Genomic DNA, 21,004 nt, shown 5'->3' on the forward strand with positions numbered 1-21,004 from the left:
CTTATTGAAAACAAGCGTAGCCCAGTGAAAGTGGGCATTCACCTTATTGAAAACAAAAAGATCGTCCAGTGAAAGTGGGCATTCACCTTATTGAAAACTGAGATGAAAAAGGCTTGGCTCTTTCTTTTATAATCACAACATTTTTCTTTTATAATCCGCCTAAAGGCAAATTTCCGCTGAATTTTTGTTGTTGTTCCGCCGAAAAATCGGCAGTGTCTGCCGAAAAAATAAGTGGGGGAGGCAAAAATGGTTCTGAAAACTGAATTTAATGGCAAACTTGGAGCTCAGATGACACCAAATTGCACAATTTGGGTTCTTTGGAGAATTTTCTTTTGGGGGGCATGCCCCCGGAACCCAAGTAAGGCTAGTAAGGCTAGGCGCTTTGCGCCGTCGACTTTAAGCTTACTTACAAATGTTCAGCCTTTTTTACTTTTTTCAATTCCCATGCCTGATAATCACAACATCCATCTTCTACTGTGTTCGATTCTGGAGCTGGTAATTACTAATACCTTGGTGACTTGCGTCTGATTTTCCCTGGCACATGCTTTCGCCCTGAAGACAGACAGCCACATCTGAGATCATCGTAAAACTTTTTGAGGCAAGTGACAGACCTCTTTCATACCTACTTCTGAACATGCCAAAAAGTAATCCCCCCCCCCCCCCCCCCATTCTCCACCTCTGTGATGGGAAATGGGAAAACGAGGAAGGAAAAGGTTTCACTTTCACTGTCAAGGGCTCGGCAGATATCTGCTTCTTGTTAATTAACACATTTTGAGATGTTTCACTGACTGGGAAATAAAGGATTGTGGGTTCATTTACTGTACTCTACAAACTACTGACACAACAGCTTCAAACATTAAAGAGAAAGAAGGAAGGTTACCAGATGATATAAAACTTAAGCAAAAATAAAGAAGGGGGGGGGGGTTGGGGGATTGGGATAGGGGATGTGTAGAGCAGAGGAGCTAGAAAACTTAATGAAGTCTGGGAACAAAAATTGTCAGGAAGAGGTATAAACTGGACAAAAACTCAAGCAGGGAAAGACAAACCAAAACACCGAGACATTCGCTAACCCAAATATATTCAAGCTGAGAGACTAACAGAGAGACAACAATATTCTGTATACAGGAATCTGATCTTTTTGTTTCTTGATAGTGAAAACTAATTGTTTGCTTTTGAAAAAATATGGGACATCATCCCATCCAGATCTACCTTTGACTAGCTTGGATCGTGTCCCTTGATGTATAATGTGCGTCCCATTTGTTTTACCCTACACTTTCACTCAGTGTCACTGTCTGAGCTGTCAGTGGACTTATTATTCTGATTGCACACCTTACGAACCTTCACGAACCAAGTAACCATACAATGGTGACTGAAGCTAGCTTGAGAACTCCAATATATTGTGCACCCTCACATCTTCATGGTGCAGTACTCGTGCACAAACTACAAGTTAAGCATCATATTACATTCACTTGCTGTGAAAAATGGAATCAAAGAATAACAAGCACTCAATCCTTGGGGAAAAATCTCTCAAAAAGGCACTTTCAATGAACTCTCAGCAGAAAAACATATCACATTCGTTCCAGCACTGACTTACACCACTGCTTTTCCACCGATACCTAAAAAAATCCATCCTTCTAAAAGAAAACAAAATCCGGCCTTCCCACTATTTCTTACTTGTATTTCTCCACAGATGTCTTTCTCCACATTAATTTGAAACGCGGGATCAGAGATCTTCCTCTATATTGTAATGTTTTTCCATATTTACCTGAAAATTAAATTCAGAATTAGCTACTACAAAAAGGATATACACCCCTCCAACGTTTCACTATTTTCACCGAACAGGAATTGACTACCCCTCTTTCTTCGTCACCCTGAACACGCCTCTTCCTATCCCTACTCAGTGAATGTCTGCTGTATTGTTAGACTATCCCTCTCTCCGCCTTAACCCCTTCACTGCCACAGTATAACAGCATTATCCGAACGGTCTATGGGAAAGAACTGTGTTTAGAACCCCTACAAGTACTTGGACAGTGGTTACCTCCCATTTAGTTTTCAGAAATGTCCTGAAATGTTGTTGACACAAATCCCACGTATGAGATACGGTTATGGGCGTAGGACAAACCGAAAATGACCACGTATTACATACGGGGTGGGCAGTGAAGGGGTTAATTAGCAAAACACAGTCTTCCTCTTTATATGCACATCCACTCCACCCTCTCTCTTTTAACATAAAGATCAGTCAGTCTCTCCTCACGAATATTGGCCATTCAACTGATTTTAGTTTCTGTTCTTTCCCTTGAACTAAATCTCCTGACTTTCTACTGTTCTTTTTCTTCTCGCCACACCTTCGTCAGACATGCACTCTCTCTCCTTCTCTCTCTCCTCACTGAATATCAGCGCTAACATTAGATGCCAAGTCTTCCTCACTGTCGCAAGATTCCTCCTCCAAGGTCGGGTCGAGCTCCCGCCCTCGCTCCGGCGACCTTGACTGTTCCCGTGACAAGGCCTTTCCGTCTGTCGGGCTGGAAGGGTTGCTGCCTCCGGCGGACTTTCGCACGGGGAGTCCGGAGTTCCGCGGGATCTGAGTCCGCTTGTTAGAAATGGAGGAGGTGAGGGAGGTGGTGGTGGAGGTGGAGCGCTCAAAGGCCAGGATGCAGTGCAGATTGCCGCTGGTTTTCTTGGTGTTGCGTCGCTGCAATCCCTTCCACTCGCGGCGTATGTCGAAGAACTCCGGGTTCTGACAGTTCAGGTCGATGACGATATCCTCCCACCTGGGGTAGTCAGAAATAAATATAATAATAATGCAAGTTTATACATAACAATATTACATAACAAATAAAAAAGACTTATTTAATTGACTTTTCATATTGGAGCTCACAGCAATGTACAACACACACACACCCACACACATACAGAGCGAGACACAGACACATACACACACACTGACAAACAGTTAATAGGTAAAATAATAACACTGAACAGACAACAGTCACACTCAAGACATCACCGATTATCAACAAACACCTATTACATCTTTTCTAAAAATCATGAATCAGAGCTCAAATAAGAATAATATCTAAGGCCAAAAAAAAAAAAGGTCTGTTTACGGTAACATAGGCCAAAAAAATAGGGTCGGTAGGTCGGGATTTTTTTTTTTTTTTTTTTTTTCCCCCCAAAAAACCATATTTTTACTTTTTTTTTCTTCTTTTTTTTTCATAAATGCCAAAAAAAAGTCTAGGGTCGCGGGAAAAAAATAGGGTCGGTCGGGTTACCGTAAACAGACCAATTTTTTTTGTTTGCCTAATCACACATTCAAGAATGCTTCCTCACTTTCTGAATGAACCTGAACTGAACAAATAGTACAGTGGAATTGCCCCCTTGAAGACCACTGATTGAAGATGCTTGTCTTTTGAGATTTTCTGTTCGAATGTCTGTAAATTTACCTCCATTACAAGACTCGATCTTCCTTTTTAAGACCTGATTATCTCATATTTTGTTAAGGTCTTTAAAAGGGGAGTTCCACTGCAGAGCAAAACGTTGCAAGTCCTCACCGTTTGCAGTGTATGGTAGGCTGGCGTCGACTGGGGTCTCCAATCAGTACCCACGTCTCTACCTCATTCTGTGGTAACTCCCCACTGAAACACAACAAAGACAGTCTTAGACAGTCTTCTACAGTCGACTGGGGTCTCCGATCAGTACCCACGTCTCTATACCTCATTCTGTGGTAACTCCCCACTGAAACACAACAAAGACAGTCTTCTCCAGTCGACTGGGGTCTCCGATCAGTACCGGGCACGTTTCTATACCTCATTCTGTCACTGGTAACTCCCCATTGAAACACAACAAAGACATGACACCTTGCTTGTGGTTGGTCCCTCCTTTGTTTGTCCGAGGTTTTGCAAGAAAAGGTCACTCTCCCACAACCCATACAAACCGACAGAGTTATTTTTGGAATTCTTCTATTGCCATCAGCATGGCAAATTTGGTTATGATTAACCTTAATGCACTATCATTTCACTGACAAACTCACCAGTAGGCGTGTGAAGCTTTGAAGGGCACGTCTTCGAAACCGATAGGGCAGAAGTAGTGGTTCTGACAGTGGTAGATAAAGGTGGTGGTCGGCTGTCGCAGCCCCTGTTTCAACTTCAACTGGGCCTCGTCTGCCGTCACACCCGACGTTCGGTTCTTCCCGTTGGGTTTGTACATGTAGTAGCAGTGGCCCCTCACTCTGAAGTGTTGGTTCAGCTCTTGAAACCATCTGGAATGTGTATGTAAAGTGGAAACCGTCTTTTAAGACCTAAAAAATCTGAGATAATCAGGTCTTAAACAGACAAAGAAAACAATATCAATGAAGTCTTTACAGATAAACTGAAGTAAGAACTGAAGTAAGTAATAGAATAAATGTACATAAAATGCATCGCACAGGGTAAACATGCCAGTTCATTTGTTGTGTGTAAACTAAAGCGCATAACTGAGCTTAAATAATACGATGCACATCAGCAAACATTGCATTAAAAAATCAATTAAAGAAGAGCAATTCATTGCATCAAAGCATGAGAGAGAATGAGACACACACACACACACACGCAATCGAGGCGGCGGTAGTCCAGAGAGATTTTGTTTGTTTGTTTAACGCCCAGCCGACCACAAAGGGCCATATCAGGGCGGTGCTGCTTTGACATATAACGTGCGCCACACACAAGACATAAGTCGCAGCACAGGCTTCATGTCTCACCCAGTCACATTATTCTGACACCGGACCAACCAGTCCTAGCACTAACCCCATAATGCCAGACGCCAGGCGGAGCAGCCACTAGATTGCCAATTTTAAAGTCTTAGGTATGACCCGGCCGGGGTTCGAACCCACGACCTCCCGATCACGGGGCGGACGCCTTACCACTAGGCCAACCGTGCCGGTTAGTCCACAGAGAGACAGATACAGATAAACAGACAGATTTAGTGAGAAAGGAAGTGGGCCGTTAAGGAGGGGGAAGAACCGACCTGAGGAGCGTCAGATTGCCGGTGAAGGGTCCAAAGAGAATGTCCTCATAGGGCGGGTCGTACCCCAGAATGTGCATGGCTTCCTCCTGCGTAAGTGGCTTCAGACTGCAACAGTTCACAAACACAAACACCACAGCATTTCATTCATCCGTGATATAAGACATTACAGGAAAACTTGATATGCACACATGAATGGTAATAACATACGCACAACAGCACAGGTATGAAATACTTGTGCTGAGGGACGGGTAGCTTAGTTGGTAGAGCACTGGACTTGTTGTCCTAGGGTCACGGGTAGCTCAGTTGGTAGAGCACTGGACTTGTTGTCCTAGGGTCACGGGTAGCTCAGTTGGTAGAGCACTGGACTTGTTGTCCTAGGGTCACGGGTAGCTCAGTTGGTAGAGCACTGGACTTGTTGTCCTAGGGTCACGGGTAGCTCAGTTGGTAGAGCACTGGACTTGTTGTCCTAGGGTCACGGGTAGCTCAGTTGGTAGAGCACTGGACTTGTTGTCCTAGGGTCACGGGTTTGAATCCAGACACAGACGGACGTAACCCTCACACACACTCTCTCACAACACACATGCATGCAGAATCAAAATCTCACCTGCATATCTGATAAAGTAATACATGTACCATACATTTGTTCAAGTTACTTTCTGACTCTCTAGGGAAAGCGAGCTTCCCCACAGGAGGGAACAGCTTTCAAGTTTTCAAAACCACAAGACTAATTTGCTGTGACCTTGGGTTCTTTAAATGTGCACATGTGAATTACTTGTTCTGTTCAAAATGGACAGCGCCAATAACTTACCATTCTTGGCTTTTGATTTTCAAAGTTCACCCTGGGAAATAAATCTCTGGCCGAACCTGGGTTGAACTCAAGCCGTCACCGACAGCGACAAACTGGTTTCAAAGCCAGCATGATACTGAATGAGCTATTGACCCTGTGCACCCCTGTCCTATCATTACCTCTCCACACATACTCACACACAACACATATCAACGTCGTTGTGGAATTTTTGCGTAACTCGTTTTATATTTTTATTTTGAAATAGTGTTTATATTCGTTCTTGGTATGGGCAGAAATATAAAAGAATGTTAAATCATGCATTGTCAATCGTATTTAAGAGAATATTTTTCATGGAGAATGACTTACTTAGTCTAATTATTAAGCTAAAAAACAACAAAATCGCCAAGAATCGCCAAAATTCCAACATGATCGATATGTACCTGCCAAGAAAACATACCTGCCGTTTCCAATAGTGCTGAACAAGTAGTTCCAGCAGGAGACTACAGACGAAATGCCGCAGGAAGTCTTGTACTGGGGTCGACTGATACACATCCTGCACACATTAATCCCATCATTCCATTATCACGCAGACCTGGGAACCCCTTTTTTGCATCTAGAGTATTCTCAAACAAACTTTGTGTATTTTAAAAAAATGAGCGTACTCCTCACAGCATTTGAACATCCATGATTAAATCATGCTTTACTGACACGCGTCCGTCACACCGTTAATTAAGTTTACCTATACATTAAAAAAAAGAGCTTGTTTCAATGTTTATAACTGACAAAAACTGTAATCATGTGTCAAAAACTGTAATCATGTGTCAAAAACTGTAATCATGTGTCAAAAACTGTAATCATGTGTCAAAAACTGTAATCATGTGTCAAAAACTGTAATCATGTGTCAAAAACTGTAATCATGTGTCACAAACTGTAATCATGTGTCAAAATACTGGATCGGCTTCGGGATATGGGCTTGTGAAGAAAAGTAGTCTAGGAATTTTTCTCGTCGTATTTTTTCCCCACTGCCCATACTGATCGTATTCTCGACCTCGGTCTTCAGTCTTTTACACAACTTTTCTGCTATCTGACGCATTGGTCAGACCCCTGGCTGTCTGACCGTCCAAAAGTTTTGACATATAGGTGGTCTTCTGAGAAAACAATGTGTTTATAGCCAGGACATTTGGACCTACACATATTTCCAATTTAGGTCCAACTGATCTATTGCCCTTTGAGTCTATAGGAATAACACTGTTAAAGGACAAGCTGTGTTGACTCGATCACTGCCTGCTGGTCTATTGGTCTGACAAAGGCGTATCTGTAACAAAAGCTAGACCACCTGCAGTGACGTACGGACACCTTTGGTGCACTTTTTATATTTAGTCAAGTTTTGACTAAATATTTTAACATCGAGGGGGAATCGAAACGAGGGTCGTGGTGTATGTGCGTGTGTGCGTGTGTGCGTGTGAGCGTGTGTACGTGCGTGTGTACGTGCGTGTGTGTGTGTAGAGCGATTCAGACTAAACTACTGGACCGATCTTCATGAAATTTGACATGAGAGTTCCTGGGTATGAAATCCCCGAACGTTTTTTTCATTTTTTTGATAAATGTCTTTGATGACGTCATATCCGGCTTTTCGTGAAAGTTGAGGCGGCACTGTCACGCCCTCATTTTTCAACCAAATTGGTTGAAATTTTGGTCAAATAATCTTCGACGAAGCCCGGGGTTCGGTATTGCATTTCAGCTTGGTGGCTTAAAAATTAATTAATGACTTTGGTCATTAAAAATCGGAAAATTGTAAAAAAAAATAAAAATTTATAAAACGATCCAAATTTACGTTTATCTTATTCTCCATCATTTGCTGATTCCAACAACATATAAATATGTTATATTCGGATTAAAAACAAGCTCTGAAAATTAAATATATAAAAATTATTATCAAAATTAAATTGTCCAAATCAATTTAAAAACACTTTCATCTTATTCCTTGTCGGTTCCTGATTCCAAAAACATATAGATATGATATGTTTGGATTAAAAACACGCTCAGAAAGTTAAAACAAAGAGAGGTACAGAAAAGCGTGCTATCCTTCTTAGCGCAACTACTACCCCGCTCTTCTTGTCAATTTCACTGCCTTTGCCATGAGCGGTGGACTGACGATGCTACGAGTATACGGTCTTGCTGAAAAATGGCAGCTACTTGACTAAATATTGTATTTTCGCCTTACGCGACTTGTTTTTCTTCATAGGTAGCATTTTGCACTGAGCAATTTCAGTATCTTCATTCAATTTCCCATTAGTTTTTTTGTTTTACCGTCATTATCAAGCTTTAAATTATCCTACATGCATCCTCCGAGGTTTACCACATGAAGAAATAATAGTGTAACACTGCAGCCCGTGTCTAGTCAACAGTGATACCCCCATGTTACCGGACGCAGGGCAGTGCTGTTTTTTTCTAATGAGAAGTACCTATAGCCCGCGCACACACAACACACACACATAACGTAAACACACACATAATGTAACAATACACACACACTCACACACACACACACACACACACACGCACACACACACACACATGCACACACACACATAATGTAACAACACACACACACACACACACACACACACGAACACACACTGACTTTCCTATTTATCAAAATAAGGTCCAGAAGGGTTGCTCCTTTGCAACACATATATGTGACCCTCCACCACGAAATGAGTCGCATGTCACCTCGCGCGGTTCTGCGCTAGGCTTAATATAAGTCCGGGGAGTGTCTGGTAACAGTGTGAGGGTCACCGTAGTCACAGGCTTATAACTCAAACAGTTTTCGCTCTTTTCTAAAACGGGTTTCACCACTGGATAGAGCATAACAAACTCTCTAGGAAAATGTAAAAATATGAAAATCATGCACAGGTGACATGCGACTCATTTCGTGGTGGAGGGTCACATATTACATTTAACCCCAAGTGCTACCAGATGGTATTCAATTTCATTGGTAGACAGAGCTCAACCATGCAGTCAGTTATAATCCTGACGACGTCTCTGATTCATCCAAAAAGAATTGAGGTCACATCGCTCATTAAAGTACATGTACAATGTAATGATTGAACATTGAAGTGCCCTTCCTTGAGCCATGAGACGCACAACAATATAACTGTCTTGATTTGTGTTAAACGTCATATTGTGGTCAAAAATGCAAATAACGTATATTTTAAAAAAGTAATGCCTGAGTAAAAAATGTAGGAAAGGGAAAGGCAGGGAGAAAGCAACAATAGAGCATGGGACTGCAAAGCGAATTACTAAGAAGAACCCATAAAATCTGATTTCAAAAGAAAATCGGGAAAACTGTATCCAGCTATATAACCTGCAAAAGGAAGAAAATCAAGAAAACTTCAATGTGAAAATGTGTGTTCACCAACCATATGCAAAGAAACTCCAAGGCGTTTCTACATTTGGGACCCTGGACTGACAAGCAAATAAAAAAGAAAAGATGACAGGAAGTACATTTGCATGGCAAATTTGAATTTCAACTATGAAATCTGTTTGTATTTTCAGCTGCTGGCTGGAGTAATTATCTTTTACATTTAACTATTGGGATGATACGAAGGTAAGTCCTGTCCTTGAGAATGACAGGTTGCTGCAACACCGCAATATTAACAGCTACCACTTCTAGGCTGGCAAGCTGCCATTCTGGGGCATAAGAGGTTACAACTGTCCATACTCTCCACATGGAAAGCTTTTGTTTTCATCCAACGGTCATACTCGATCAGTTTTTAATATTCAGTTAATCTTGCTATTGGACTTTATGTGTGTTTCTGTCCATTTTTTGTCCAGATGAATATCTCACATTTCCTACACAAATAATGGATTAATACTGTGTGTATAGTCTTCAGTTATGTTTGTGAAATATATTTTTCTCAAAGGGTGCCTGACTGGGACAGGCTGAATTTCTTTAACCCAGTGTGGGACTTTCAGTGGGGCGACCACCCCCAACCCAGCGCGTCCCCGGGTGGCGGATAGGGGAACGGACTTCAGATATGAAGACCAGCCGCTTGCGGCCGCGGACCAAACTGGCGGTGTTTCCTACCAGGGTGGAGTGGGGAAGCAGGCGGCACTGCTACTCTCTTCGAAATGCTCCATCGCCCTTCGACGGGACTCATCTAATGCGACTATGGGCGCATTAAAACCCTAGCTCCGGGTGGGATCCCGGCAAATCCTCCCCCCTGTGCTCTCAGGGTAGGACGTACGGGCCATGAGCTAAGGGTGAGGCAACCCCGACAGAAACCTCGAGTGCTGAAGACGGAGGTACTGGGCTGCACGGCGCACTCTAATAAACCATGGTACCACGCATCAACGCCAACCAACGGCGAACGCAAGAAGAAGAAGAAGAAAGGGTGCCTGAACTTTTTTGGATCAGTTATTTTTCTGGCATTTGAATCCTTAGGTCTGAATAATTTGCAAATGTAGTAAATAATGTTGTTGGTCCTCTTCTCCCTTTCCCTTGTTCCCAACTATACCCCTATTTCCTCCAAGACTGAACGTTGAAAGAGTGAAAATATTGGAATTGTTTTAATTAGAAAGTCATCATGATACAATTTCTCTAGTGATTTTAAAATCACAAAAGAAGACTTGTCCATTATTACCATCAAGCAATAACTGACAATACTGCAAGTTGTTTCATACATTTTCACTGAAGTAAACAATGCTTGATTTTACAAACTTTTAAACCAAGTGGGCAGGGGAGGGAGGGGGGGGGGGGGGCTGGTCAACGCAGTTACAGTGGTACATACAAACACGCTTACTAAAATCATCACAACTACTGCTACTATTCCCCTTCAAACTGAAACCAGAAAGACGACTCAAATGTTTGACAGTATTGTGCAAACACACAGCCCAGTCTGTTAGGGCTACCATGATCATGTGCAACCCTGCGCATTCTAATCCTGAAAATGATTGACTTTTACCCTCACAGCTGTTGCTAAATCTAAAAAAAAAAAAAAAAAAAAAAAAAAAATAACACCCATGTAAAGTCAAAAAGCACAACCTGAACACATTCGCTTTACTAAGCCCAGATCCAAATGAAAACGTGACACTTGTAGGTGTCGCAGGTAAGTATCTGTGTGCCAGTTTGACTACAGATGCCTCTCAATCACTATACGTAGAAACTTTGTAAAGTATTTTCACAAGCTGCTGTGATTAAAATGGAAAAACTGCATTGAAACGGCTTTGCAAAAACAGCAGTTGAGAATCGCTTCCGCAATTTTGCAGATTTAAACTCTAAAAGGAGCAGTCAAACATTATATTTCCAGTCATAATTTGAAGTCAAACTTCTCAATGGGAAGAACTGTGATGACTACTAAATACTAAGGGGGTGCCAATATAAACATTTGGTAAATTTAGACAAGTATTAATTAGCTTTTAACATGGGTCACAAAGCTGACAAATATATGTCAAATGTTTTAATAACAGCATGGCTGGGACTGAAAAATGTCATGCATCCTGAAGAATTTTAAGGGGGGCGGGGGGGGGGGGGGGCAGGTCTGGGGGGCCCCAGACGCTGAAGGATTTGTATAATTAACAACCAAAAAAACGTCACCACAGACATTTTGAATCCGGATTTCCGGAATAATCCCACCCATGTAACAGGGATACAAAAAATTCTTCGTTTTTCTTCTAGTCACATTTATATCAGTTGGACTGCTCCTCAATTATCATTCTTAACATTGAAAAAGTAATTAAAAAAAATCCCATCCAATTTCCCAGGTGCAAACTACGAGTGTGAGATAATCATCTGGACAGACGGACACACACACACACACATGCCCCCTCGCTGACCTGGGAGAGTTAAAACAACCTCCCCTTACCGATGACGGTCCTGGTGGGGATCTGTCTCTCCGAAAATGGACGGGCTAGGAAAAGGATACGACAAAGAAAAAATAACACCTTGGGTTCAACGCTTGAATCAGACGATCAATCAAAAGCTAATCATCAGCTTGCAACTATCAACGCATCATTTATGCATGCAGTAATCAATGCTCGTAAGCACAGGTAACACGCCGTACGAAGATGAGCCTGACAGAGAGGCAAAGACATTATATTCATGGAATGTGGAGCAGCACTGGTCAATCATAAATTACCAACCACAAGCTGAAACAGATGGTGGGACCTGGGATTTAGCCATATCAATTAAGTCATGCTTTTCTGGTTTACAGGTCTATACAGCTATGACTCGACTGACAGAAGTTTGTATCAAGAATGACGTATAGCACTAGCAGTCACACAATAACAACTTTATAACGCTTGCGGAAAGCTGCGTTTCCTTTTGTATGAATCCAAAGCTAATCCGAATCTGAAAAAAGTAATTCTCTTTGCCAACTATAATTATATGTATATGAATCCACTAGGCTTTTGTGCTCGTCGCAGAGATGAATTAAAACATCACAGTGTTTCAGTGGTGATCATGATACCAAAGGGATCAAATTAATCAAAACTTAAGCTCATTTTAAATGATTGAGTCTGTGGAATTGTACCATAATTAAGCTGCTCAAAATTAAAATCTAACAACTTTTACAACTCTCCATCTGATGTTGCTACACGGGCACTTAATAGAAGAAGGAAAAGAAAAGAAAGCGGAAGACGCAACAGATAAAGAGAACAGACTTGATTCTTTTAACAATGGCATAGCACATGTTACATATGGATTAATATGACACTATAATGACAGCGGAAAGTACTTAGCTACTACAACGGTGCCTGTGAAGGAAGAACACAGTTTGGACCAGGTTTTATTGGCAGGTGTCTTCTTACTGGAGGGGTCTCACATCTCTGGTACAGAGGAACCCCCATTTAAGACCCCCCCCCCTCCCCCCCAATTTAAGACTTCCCCCTGGTAAAGACCTTGATTTTTCAGATCTTCTGTTCTTAGCCTCTGTAAATTTACCCCCATTTTAAGACTCCCTTCTTTTTTCTTTCTTTATTTCAATTTGGTGTTTAACTTCGTTTTCAACCACGAAGGTTATATCGTGACGGGGAAAGGGGGGAGATGGGATAGAGCCACTTGTCAATTGTTTCTTGTTCACAAAAGCACTAATCAAAAATTTTCTCCTGGGGCTTGCAACGTAGTACAATGTATTACCTAATTACTGGGAGAATGCAAGTTTCCAGTACAAAGGACTTAACATTTCTTACATACTGCTTGACTAAAATCTTTACAAAAATTGACTATATTCTATACAAGAAACACTAAACAAGGGTAAAAAGAGAAACAGAATCCGTTAGTCGCCTCTTACGACATGCTGGGGAGCATCGCGTATCGGGTAAATTCTTCTCCCTAACCCGCGGGGGGCCCCTTCTTTTTAAGACCTGATTTTTTCAGATTTTTGGAGGTATAAAAAGGGGGGTTGAGCTGTACCACGGTAGCATTATCCACCTACTTGATTCCCCCCACCCCCCTCCTCCTCATCTCAATTCCCCTTCAAAATGTTCTCACTTCTCACTCCTCACACAGGAAATAAAAGAAAGAAAAGAAAAGCGCTGTTACCATCTTCTCACATTCCTTACACAGGAAAAACACACGAAAAAGAAAAAGAAACGCGCTGTTACCATCGTCTCAAGTCGAGGACTTTGCGCTGCCGAAGAGACTCCACAGTGACGACGGATGTCGCTGATGATGTTGGTGATGATAAGGTGTCGTCAGTGGTGTCTGCGTTGCAAGATGTGGAAGACGGGATCGATCCAGGCTCTCCCCAGCTAGTGGGAATACCTTCATAGAAAAAAAAGCGCTTTACAAAATTTTCGGTTAAAATAGAATTAAAAACTAAAAAGTTTCCATTATTTCTTGAGGATCACTAAAAATGGCTAGCCATTTTCTCGTCAATTCTTGATAACTTGGTTTCACTCTTGGTTTTTTAATGGTCTCTGCCAAGATTGTAAACATATCATCTTCAGCTCAGCCTATTACAAGAATTCTCAGACAGATTTGCACTGAACGAAAGTAAAGCTGATACACATTTACTATAAAACTTACTGTCGCTTAAGGCCTGCGCCTACAACATTTTTCCTATTGAAATGCAATGCTGTGGACAGAAAATGTATACCTTTTTGACCTAATGTAAACAAACCAATGCAGGCAAAGAAATATGCTAGACTTGCCAAAACACGTACTATTACTACACCACCTCTCTTTAAAAGAAGCAAGTATGTTTTTGAAAAGAGAAAGTAGCTAAACACTTTGAAAAAAGTAAGAATTTCAATCATTTAACAACAAAAAAGTAGCTCAATCACCAGTTCGCTTTTTGGTCTTCTTGACACGGCCAGTCATGTCCGAAATGTTCACGTCCCAGGAAAGGTCATTCTCATCCACTCCCTTCACTCCGTTCATCCCAGAAGATGCCACAGGCAACTTGGATCTCCCGGGAGACACCGCTCGTCCACTTCCCGAGGAACTGCGCAGGTACGTGGGTATTCCTGACCTTGTTGGTGACCTTGAAGTCTGTCGACTGGTACCTTCAGAGCCTTCGCTTGACAGGCTGATTCCTCTTTCTGCTCTGATTGGCTGTTCTGGGCCGTCACCATTCAAAGCCCCCCTCTGTCTGTCGCTGCTCTGTCGCTCCGACCACGCTTCGTTGGCGAAAGTCTCACCCTGAAGCTGTGCGGCCATCTGGGCGGTGTATCTTTCCTGGTCCAAGTTCTCATCTCCTTCGTTCAGATCAAGAATCTCACGCTCCAGCATTGCCAGGGTTCGCTGCTCTTCCTCGCTGAGACCTTGACCTTGGGACGGAGGGGATGAGTTGCAGGTGGTGACGAGGGTCGTTTCAACGCAGTTTGTGTCGATGACCGAGACTCTCACCGGAGAGTCAGTGCCGTCCTGCCTGCCCTGGTGAGCTGGAGCATCTAAAAGGTGAAAGTTAAAACCAGTCATCATCCCGGCCAGCACCAATACAGTCAAACCCCCCCTTTTAAGACCTCCCAGAATGGGGATGTAGCTCAGTCGGTTGCGCGCTGGATTTGTATCCAGTTGGCCGCTGTCAGCGTGAGTTCGTCCCCACGTTCAGCGAGAGATTTATTTCTCAGAGTCAACTTTGTGTGCAGACTCTCCTCGGTGTCCGAACACCCCCGTGTGTACACGCAAGCACAAGACCAAGTGCGCACGAAAAAGATCCTGTAATCCATGTCAGAGTTTGGTGGGTTATAGAAACACGAAAATACCCAGCATGCTTCCTCCGAAAGCGGCGTATGGCTGCCTAAATGGCGGGGTAAAAACGGTCATACATGTAAAAGCCGTGGGAGTTTCAGCCCATGAACGAACAAACAAAAGACCTCCCAAAATCAGACAGAATCAGGTCTCAAAAAGTAGGGAGACTTCAATTATGGGGGTTAATTTACAGAGGTTATAAAAGGGAGGAAGTCTTAAACTGGGGTCTTAAACTAGGGTCTTAAACTAGGGTCTTCAACTGGGTCTTAAACTGGGGTCTGAAAATGGGGGATCCACTGTGCAAACTCTTTTACTTTCACATTTAAAACGGACAAACAAACAAACAAACAAAACCGGATAACAACCAAGCACACATGACCAAAACTGAGGCATGTAATGTTGTGCATCTTCTGTCTTGGCACACTTGTGACATAAAGTCGGGAAAGCATTCCGTGAAAAGCAAAATGAAAAAACAAACCAAAGAACCATCACCAAACAAGAAATTCCTCCGAGGTAGGAAAAACACCCCCGTTGGTCAAAGGGAAATAACCATTCTCACTGCCACCAACTGAGAAGGTTATTTCCCTTTGACCATTAATATGTCCCTCTATAAGTCCTTGTAGAATCTTAATCCAGCAATAACTCCCTAACCGTGTGTTTGACTGGTCCCAATTTTTGTAAGGACCGTCTCAGGAATGTATAGAACCTGTTCACCAAGTTTTGTGACGATCGGTCCGTTCATTCTTGAGATCTATATGCGAACACAAACACACAAACAAACAAACAAACACATCGACCAAATCCTATACACACCCCAATACCGGGGGTGTAAAAACACACCAGAAAAAGCATTCCGGGCATGCATTAAATATTGCATGGTCTCACAGAAAAACTATTAAAATAAATGTAAAAAATTCAATTTATAAAACAAGATATTTGTTCTATTTACTCTCACCTGCAGTCCCTTGTTCCAATTTCAATTTATAAAGATAAAACGTGTTTATTTGAACATCCTTTTATCGTGTGGGCATCATTAACTTTTCGTTCAGATAAATTTGTTTAAAGCATCCAAATAAACTTCTCAAATATAAATCAGTACTTTCTGCTGAACAGAATACGTACTTAGCCAAGAACAATTTTTAACTATGTGCATTACCAGTGGCTAGGCTGTGCCGCACAAGAAAAAGTAAAAATATGACTAAAATATTTAAACATTCATCTAAAAACACTGTCTGAACAAATTATAAATCAGTGTGTACAATGACTAGCTCCGACTAACCAGTCCTGGATATGTACTGAATATAAACATACAAACTGGAACCATGCACACATATCATGAACACTACCTTTCCAAATGAATGTTGTTGTTTTTTTACACTTGGATACAGTGAATATACAAACTGGAAACATGCACACATGAAAACTACCGTTCCAAATCAATGCTTTTTTTTTTTTACACTGTGAACAAGGCAGCTTTATCATAGACATGTGTTTGCTTTCAAGACTAATTCCTGACTTAGAGCTATGTTATAATCACTGACGGTATCAAGTTCAATAAATTGACACACTGCTGTGGACTTATTACTGCAGTTTACTAAAATAACCTCTTGTGTCCATGTTTGATTGTATCCTAGTATTTCTAGTTCTGCTGGTAAAGGTGGTAGGAACTGCATAAGGATATATTCTCTCTGTGTGTGTGTGTGTGTGTGTGTGTGTGTGTGTGTGTGTGTGTGTGTGCGTGTGTGTGTGTGTGTGTGTGTGTGTGTGTGTGTGTGTGTGTGTGTGTGTGTGTGCGCGTGTGTGTGTGTGTGTGTGTGTGTGATACCTGTGTGTGTGTGTGTGTATGTGCATGTATGTATGTCTGTTTGTTCATGTGCTTGCACTACACATGCATGTGTTGGCAAGTGTACACCTATTTGTGCTCCTTTCCACATTCTTAATGTTACTGTAAGTCATTTTTTGTGCACTCTTTCACCAAATTTGGACGTACAAGTAGAAACATGCAGAACGCAATTAAAAAGCAAACCTTCAGACCAATGGATAAGCCAAAACCATTAAAACAAAATCCGCAAAAAAGATACTTCCAAATCATCACTTCGCATGCACTACCTGACAGGGATGTTGCTACAATTTATTTTCTTAAGCTAATTTGCAAAAATGGCCATGAAAGCTTCAGCAACTGTCATAAGTTTCAGGCAGCGGTTGGCATCACCTTTCCCCACCCGTGAAAAGTTCTGCAATTCTGCTGAAAAGAGGGCAAAGCTTTTAGCTATATGAAATAAAATTTACATTTCACAGACTGCCGATAACAATTGACACCGTGCCTGCCTGGTCATTAGGCAAAAAAAAATAATAGGTGTGGTTACGGTAACATAGCCAAAAAAAATAGGGTAGGAAGGTAGGCAATCACTTTTTTTTTTTAAACTTTTTTTTCTAATGTGTACAAATTAAACCTACTTGACAGGGAAATAAGTGTGCGACTCGAGCGCTTTCGCTTTCATTGCGTTTTCTGCACTCGTTTTCTTGTTTTTTGTGTGTTTTTTTGACAAATGTAATAAAAAGTTATAGGGTCGGCCCCTAAAAATAGGGTAGGTCGGGTTACCGTAACCACACCTATTTTTTTTTTAGGCCTTACATGCATACATTGACAAATAATAATGCAGCAGGCAAAACATGGAGAGAAACAACTACGCAACAAAAACAAACCCCACGACACAACAGAAAAAAAGCTGACTATGAATTACCACCGTTCCCAATTCCGCAAGATTTAAGCAGCATGGCGGCAGAGTGGGCCGCCTGGTAGTCGTGGTTACTGAGGTGACCTAACAACTCCTCCACGTTGGAAACCAGACTGCTGACCACCCTGATATCTACCGACATCTGTTTCCCGCCTTCCTGCTCACCCGTGCTGGGGGAGTTATTCCCCCTGATGCGGGAGCTGTCTCCTCTGACAAAAGAGGAGTCGCCCCCGTCGTCGTCATCGGGTGGGCGGTCAAGGTCATCGTCAAGGTGGTTGTCATAATCAGAGTTGTTCTGCTGCTGAGGGTCATTCTCTGGGGCAGTGTCGTAGTTGAATTCATTATCCGAGTCGACCTCGTCAATGATGTATGGTTTGATGTTCAGGTTACCCATGACTGTGTACTTTACTCTCTGGAATGGACAGTACAATATTTACTGTATTAATTACTGTTCATTGCATAGACCTTTAAAAGCACACAGATTTTGAAGTAGGACAAAGTCGAAAGATATTTCATGAGTCAGGAAAACCTTGACTAGAAACTGTCACTTCTATCGTCAAAACGCTCACCTATCCAACCATTCACAGACCTGTGCACATGCACTCAAAACGCTCATCAGTAGTAAACAAACCAAATTTCAATAGTTTTTAAAATGTTTCAGTAGTAAGCTGTGACGACAGTTCAAGACATAATTCTGCTCACAAAGCATAACTGGAGAATAACTGGACTTCCAGCACTGTTGTGCCGTTTTCTTCTTCTTTGGTGACAGAGCTGGTGTCCCCTCTACACTATCTGAATCTTGCACTCTTTTTTTCTTTTCCATGTTTCACTTCAATCACAAGTTGCCACGCAGACGCTGGACGAACTAAGTCTTAAAGAACAAAGACTCAATGCTGAGAACACGCGCGCTTCCGGTAAATCGGAAAACGTCTTTTCAGCGCAACGGCCAACTAATTGGTCAAAGCATCTTAAAACAGAAAAAAGTACAAATTTTTTTTTGGAGTAAAACATCGGAATTTAATTAAAAATCTGTAGCACCGTATTCTGCATATGAAAATCGGAGAAATTACGGAGAAACTGTAGACGTGCACAGGTCTGCATTCAGTGGTTCACTTATGCACACATTTCTTCAATCTTCTATCGTCATTGCATTCAACAATCCAATAATTTCCTCCTGTACCAATCCCTTCAATCATCAATGCATCCATCTATCCATTCACACATACATCATTGCTTTCATACCGTCAATGCACCCATCCATTCCTTCAATTGTCAATATAAATCCATCTATCCATCATTTAATCCTCAAATGCATCCATCTATACAGACACTGAGTTATGCATCCATCCCTTCTACCATCAATCCATTCATCTACCCAGTCACTCACTCACGCACCAATACTAATTCCTTCAATCATCAATGTAACCAACCATTCACCTGGCATCCATACTTTCAATCTATCCAACAATCAACTCGTGCATGCATTCATATTTCAATCCTCAAAGCATCAATCTATCTAGTGACGTCTCCATCCCTTCGATCATCAATCCATACATCTACCAATTCAATCACGCATGCACCCATTTCTTCTAACTTCCATTATCAATGCAACCATTCACTTCTGCATCCATTATTTCAATCATCAATGCATCCATCTAACCTGCAACCATTCACACCTGCTTCAATCACTTCAATGATAAATGTATCCACCCATCCAGCCGTCCACTCATGCATCCATTCCTTCAATCACCAATGCATCCATCCCTTCAACCATTAGTTACATCCATCCCTTCATTCTGTCGACGTCATCTATGCCTTGAGCAATTAGATCCATTCCCCTGTAAAATCATTCATTAATCTATTTCTTCAATGATCACTGCATTGAACACTTCAATCAGACATGCATTCATCAATTCAATCATTCATTAATCAGAGCCACTAATTCAGGAAAACTATAAATCAGTCACAGCACACTCAAGCTAACATAACCATCAATTCGCATCGTAATGATACGTATACCATTGCGGTAAAAACTGCTGGCCGCCATAAAATGTGAGTTAATCTTATTGATGAAATCGTGCTGGTCTGACAGCGAATGCTAAGTCAGTGCAACACGCCTTAAGGGCCGGATAACACATGTGCACTTAATTGCTTTCAGGGGCCTAGCCGATGGGAGTGTGCACATCTTGAGAAAAGAATTGATACACCATATTGTACAGTCTACACCATATTGTGTACAATCTTAAGCTAAACTTTCAGGGATATATTTATTGTTGGGTCTTAGCTGATACAGCTGCTCACAATTACTGCAACCTGTCTTTTTTGCTGTGGTGCACAGTGACACATTCTTTATAACACAACATTCACCCTTTGGTTCTTTGTTATTTATTTTTTTAGACTATTCTTCTGCTGTATAAGATTGCTTGCGTTTGCACTAACCTGCGACAAGAAAGACTTAAATTGATTGACTGAATTATCTGCAATATTTCAAGACCAAGACAATTAAAGTGCAGCAGAACGTCCAAATTTTCCCATTGAAAGAGTGGAGAAAAAGACGTGGAAGAGCACCTAAAGCTTCTTCAATTGATTATCAAAAGAAAAGAATAAAACGAAATACTGAGACTGCATGAATCAACCATGCAACATCACACAACAGGTAAGAAAAGCGGCTGCAAGTAAATTACTCACCTTTCAAAACAGCTCACTCGAGACAAATGCCGAAAAAATCCTCGAAAAAAACAGGCCTCAGCCGACTACGTGCAGCCCTGTAGCAGCTGATTCGGCTGTCGAGTCCCAATCTTTCTGTGGCCCGGGGCAAAAAGATGAAGTCATCTTACTCATCGCTGCATCGTCTCTCTCGCAGGGGCCCGATCAGCATCCTCCCACCTGATCAATACCTGCCCACAAACACAAGGGGACCGCTGGTTAGAAAGCCTTGTGTCAACACACTGGGGAGCCTGTCGCAAAGATCACTATAATTTTTGTACACTCCTCCGAAAAGCTGCGTATGGCTGCCTAAATGACGGGGTAGAAACGGTTATATAATATATGCATATGATATATGATATATTTGTTAACGTAAAAACATGGTATTTTGATCAGCCCACGACCGCAGAAGAAGAAGAAACTACATTATACAGGGATGTGCTTAAGGTTTTCAGTGATCTGTATGGGCTGGCACAAAACAAGACCTCACTTTCGCAGCAAATATTGGTAAAATGAGTATGGCACCTAAAAAATGCTGTATTTATGTAACATTTCACAATGAGCGAAAAACCCTGC

At 41.8% G+C, this 21,004-nt stretch overlaps 1 protein-coding gene across 3 annotated transcripts; it reads right to left on the reverse strand.

Annotated features, from left to right (window-relative positions):
• Positions 1-655: 655 nt before the first annotated feature.
• LOC138945716 (basic immunoglobulin-like variable motif-containing protein) lies at positions 656-20,617 on the reverse strand. 3 transcript variants are annotated; one of them, XM_070317201.1, is made up of 11 exons: positions 20,411-20,617; positions 17,888-18,134; positions 14,075-14,683; positions 13,394-13,553; positions 11,656-11,700; positions 6,246-6,341; positions 5,002-5,106; positions 4,031-4,258; positions 3,552-3,635; positions 2,428-2,771; positions 656-1,765 (listed from the first exon to the last, which is right to left on the reverse strand). In XM_070317201.1, the coding sequence occupies exons 2-11, from the start codon at positions 18,114-18,116 to the stop codon at positions 1,671-1,673; spliced, it is 1,995 nt and encodes a 664-aa protein (XP_070173302.1). In that variant the 5' UTR covers positions 18,117-18,134; positions 20,411-20,617; the 3' UTR covers positions 656-1,670. The 3 variants fall into 3 exon arrangements, with proteins under 3 accessions (XP_070173302.1, XP_070173303.1, XP_070173304.1); XM_070317202.1 differs by lacking the exon at positions 11,656-11,700; XM_070317203.1 differs by lacking the exons at positions 17,888-18,134; positions 20,411-20,617 and adding an exon at positions 17,729-17,879.
• Between the last annotated feature and the right edge of the window lie 387 nt (positions 20,618-21,004).

This window comes from Littorina saxatilis, linkage group LG13 (assembly GCF_037325665.1).
Source record: "Littorina saxatilis isolate snail1 linkage group LG13, US_GU_Lsax_2.0, whole genome shotgun sequence".
Classification (NCBI taxonomy): Eukaryota; Metazoa; Mollusca; class Gastropoda; order Littorinimorpha; family Littorinidae; genus Littorina; species Littorina saxatilis.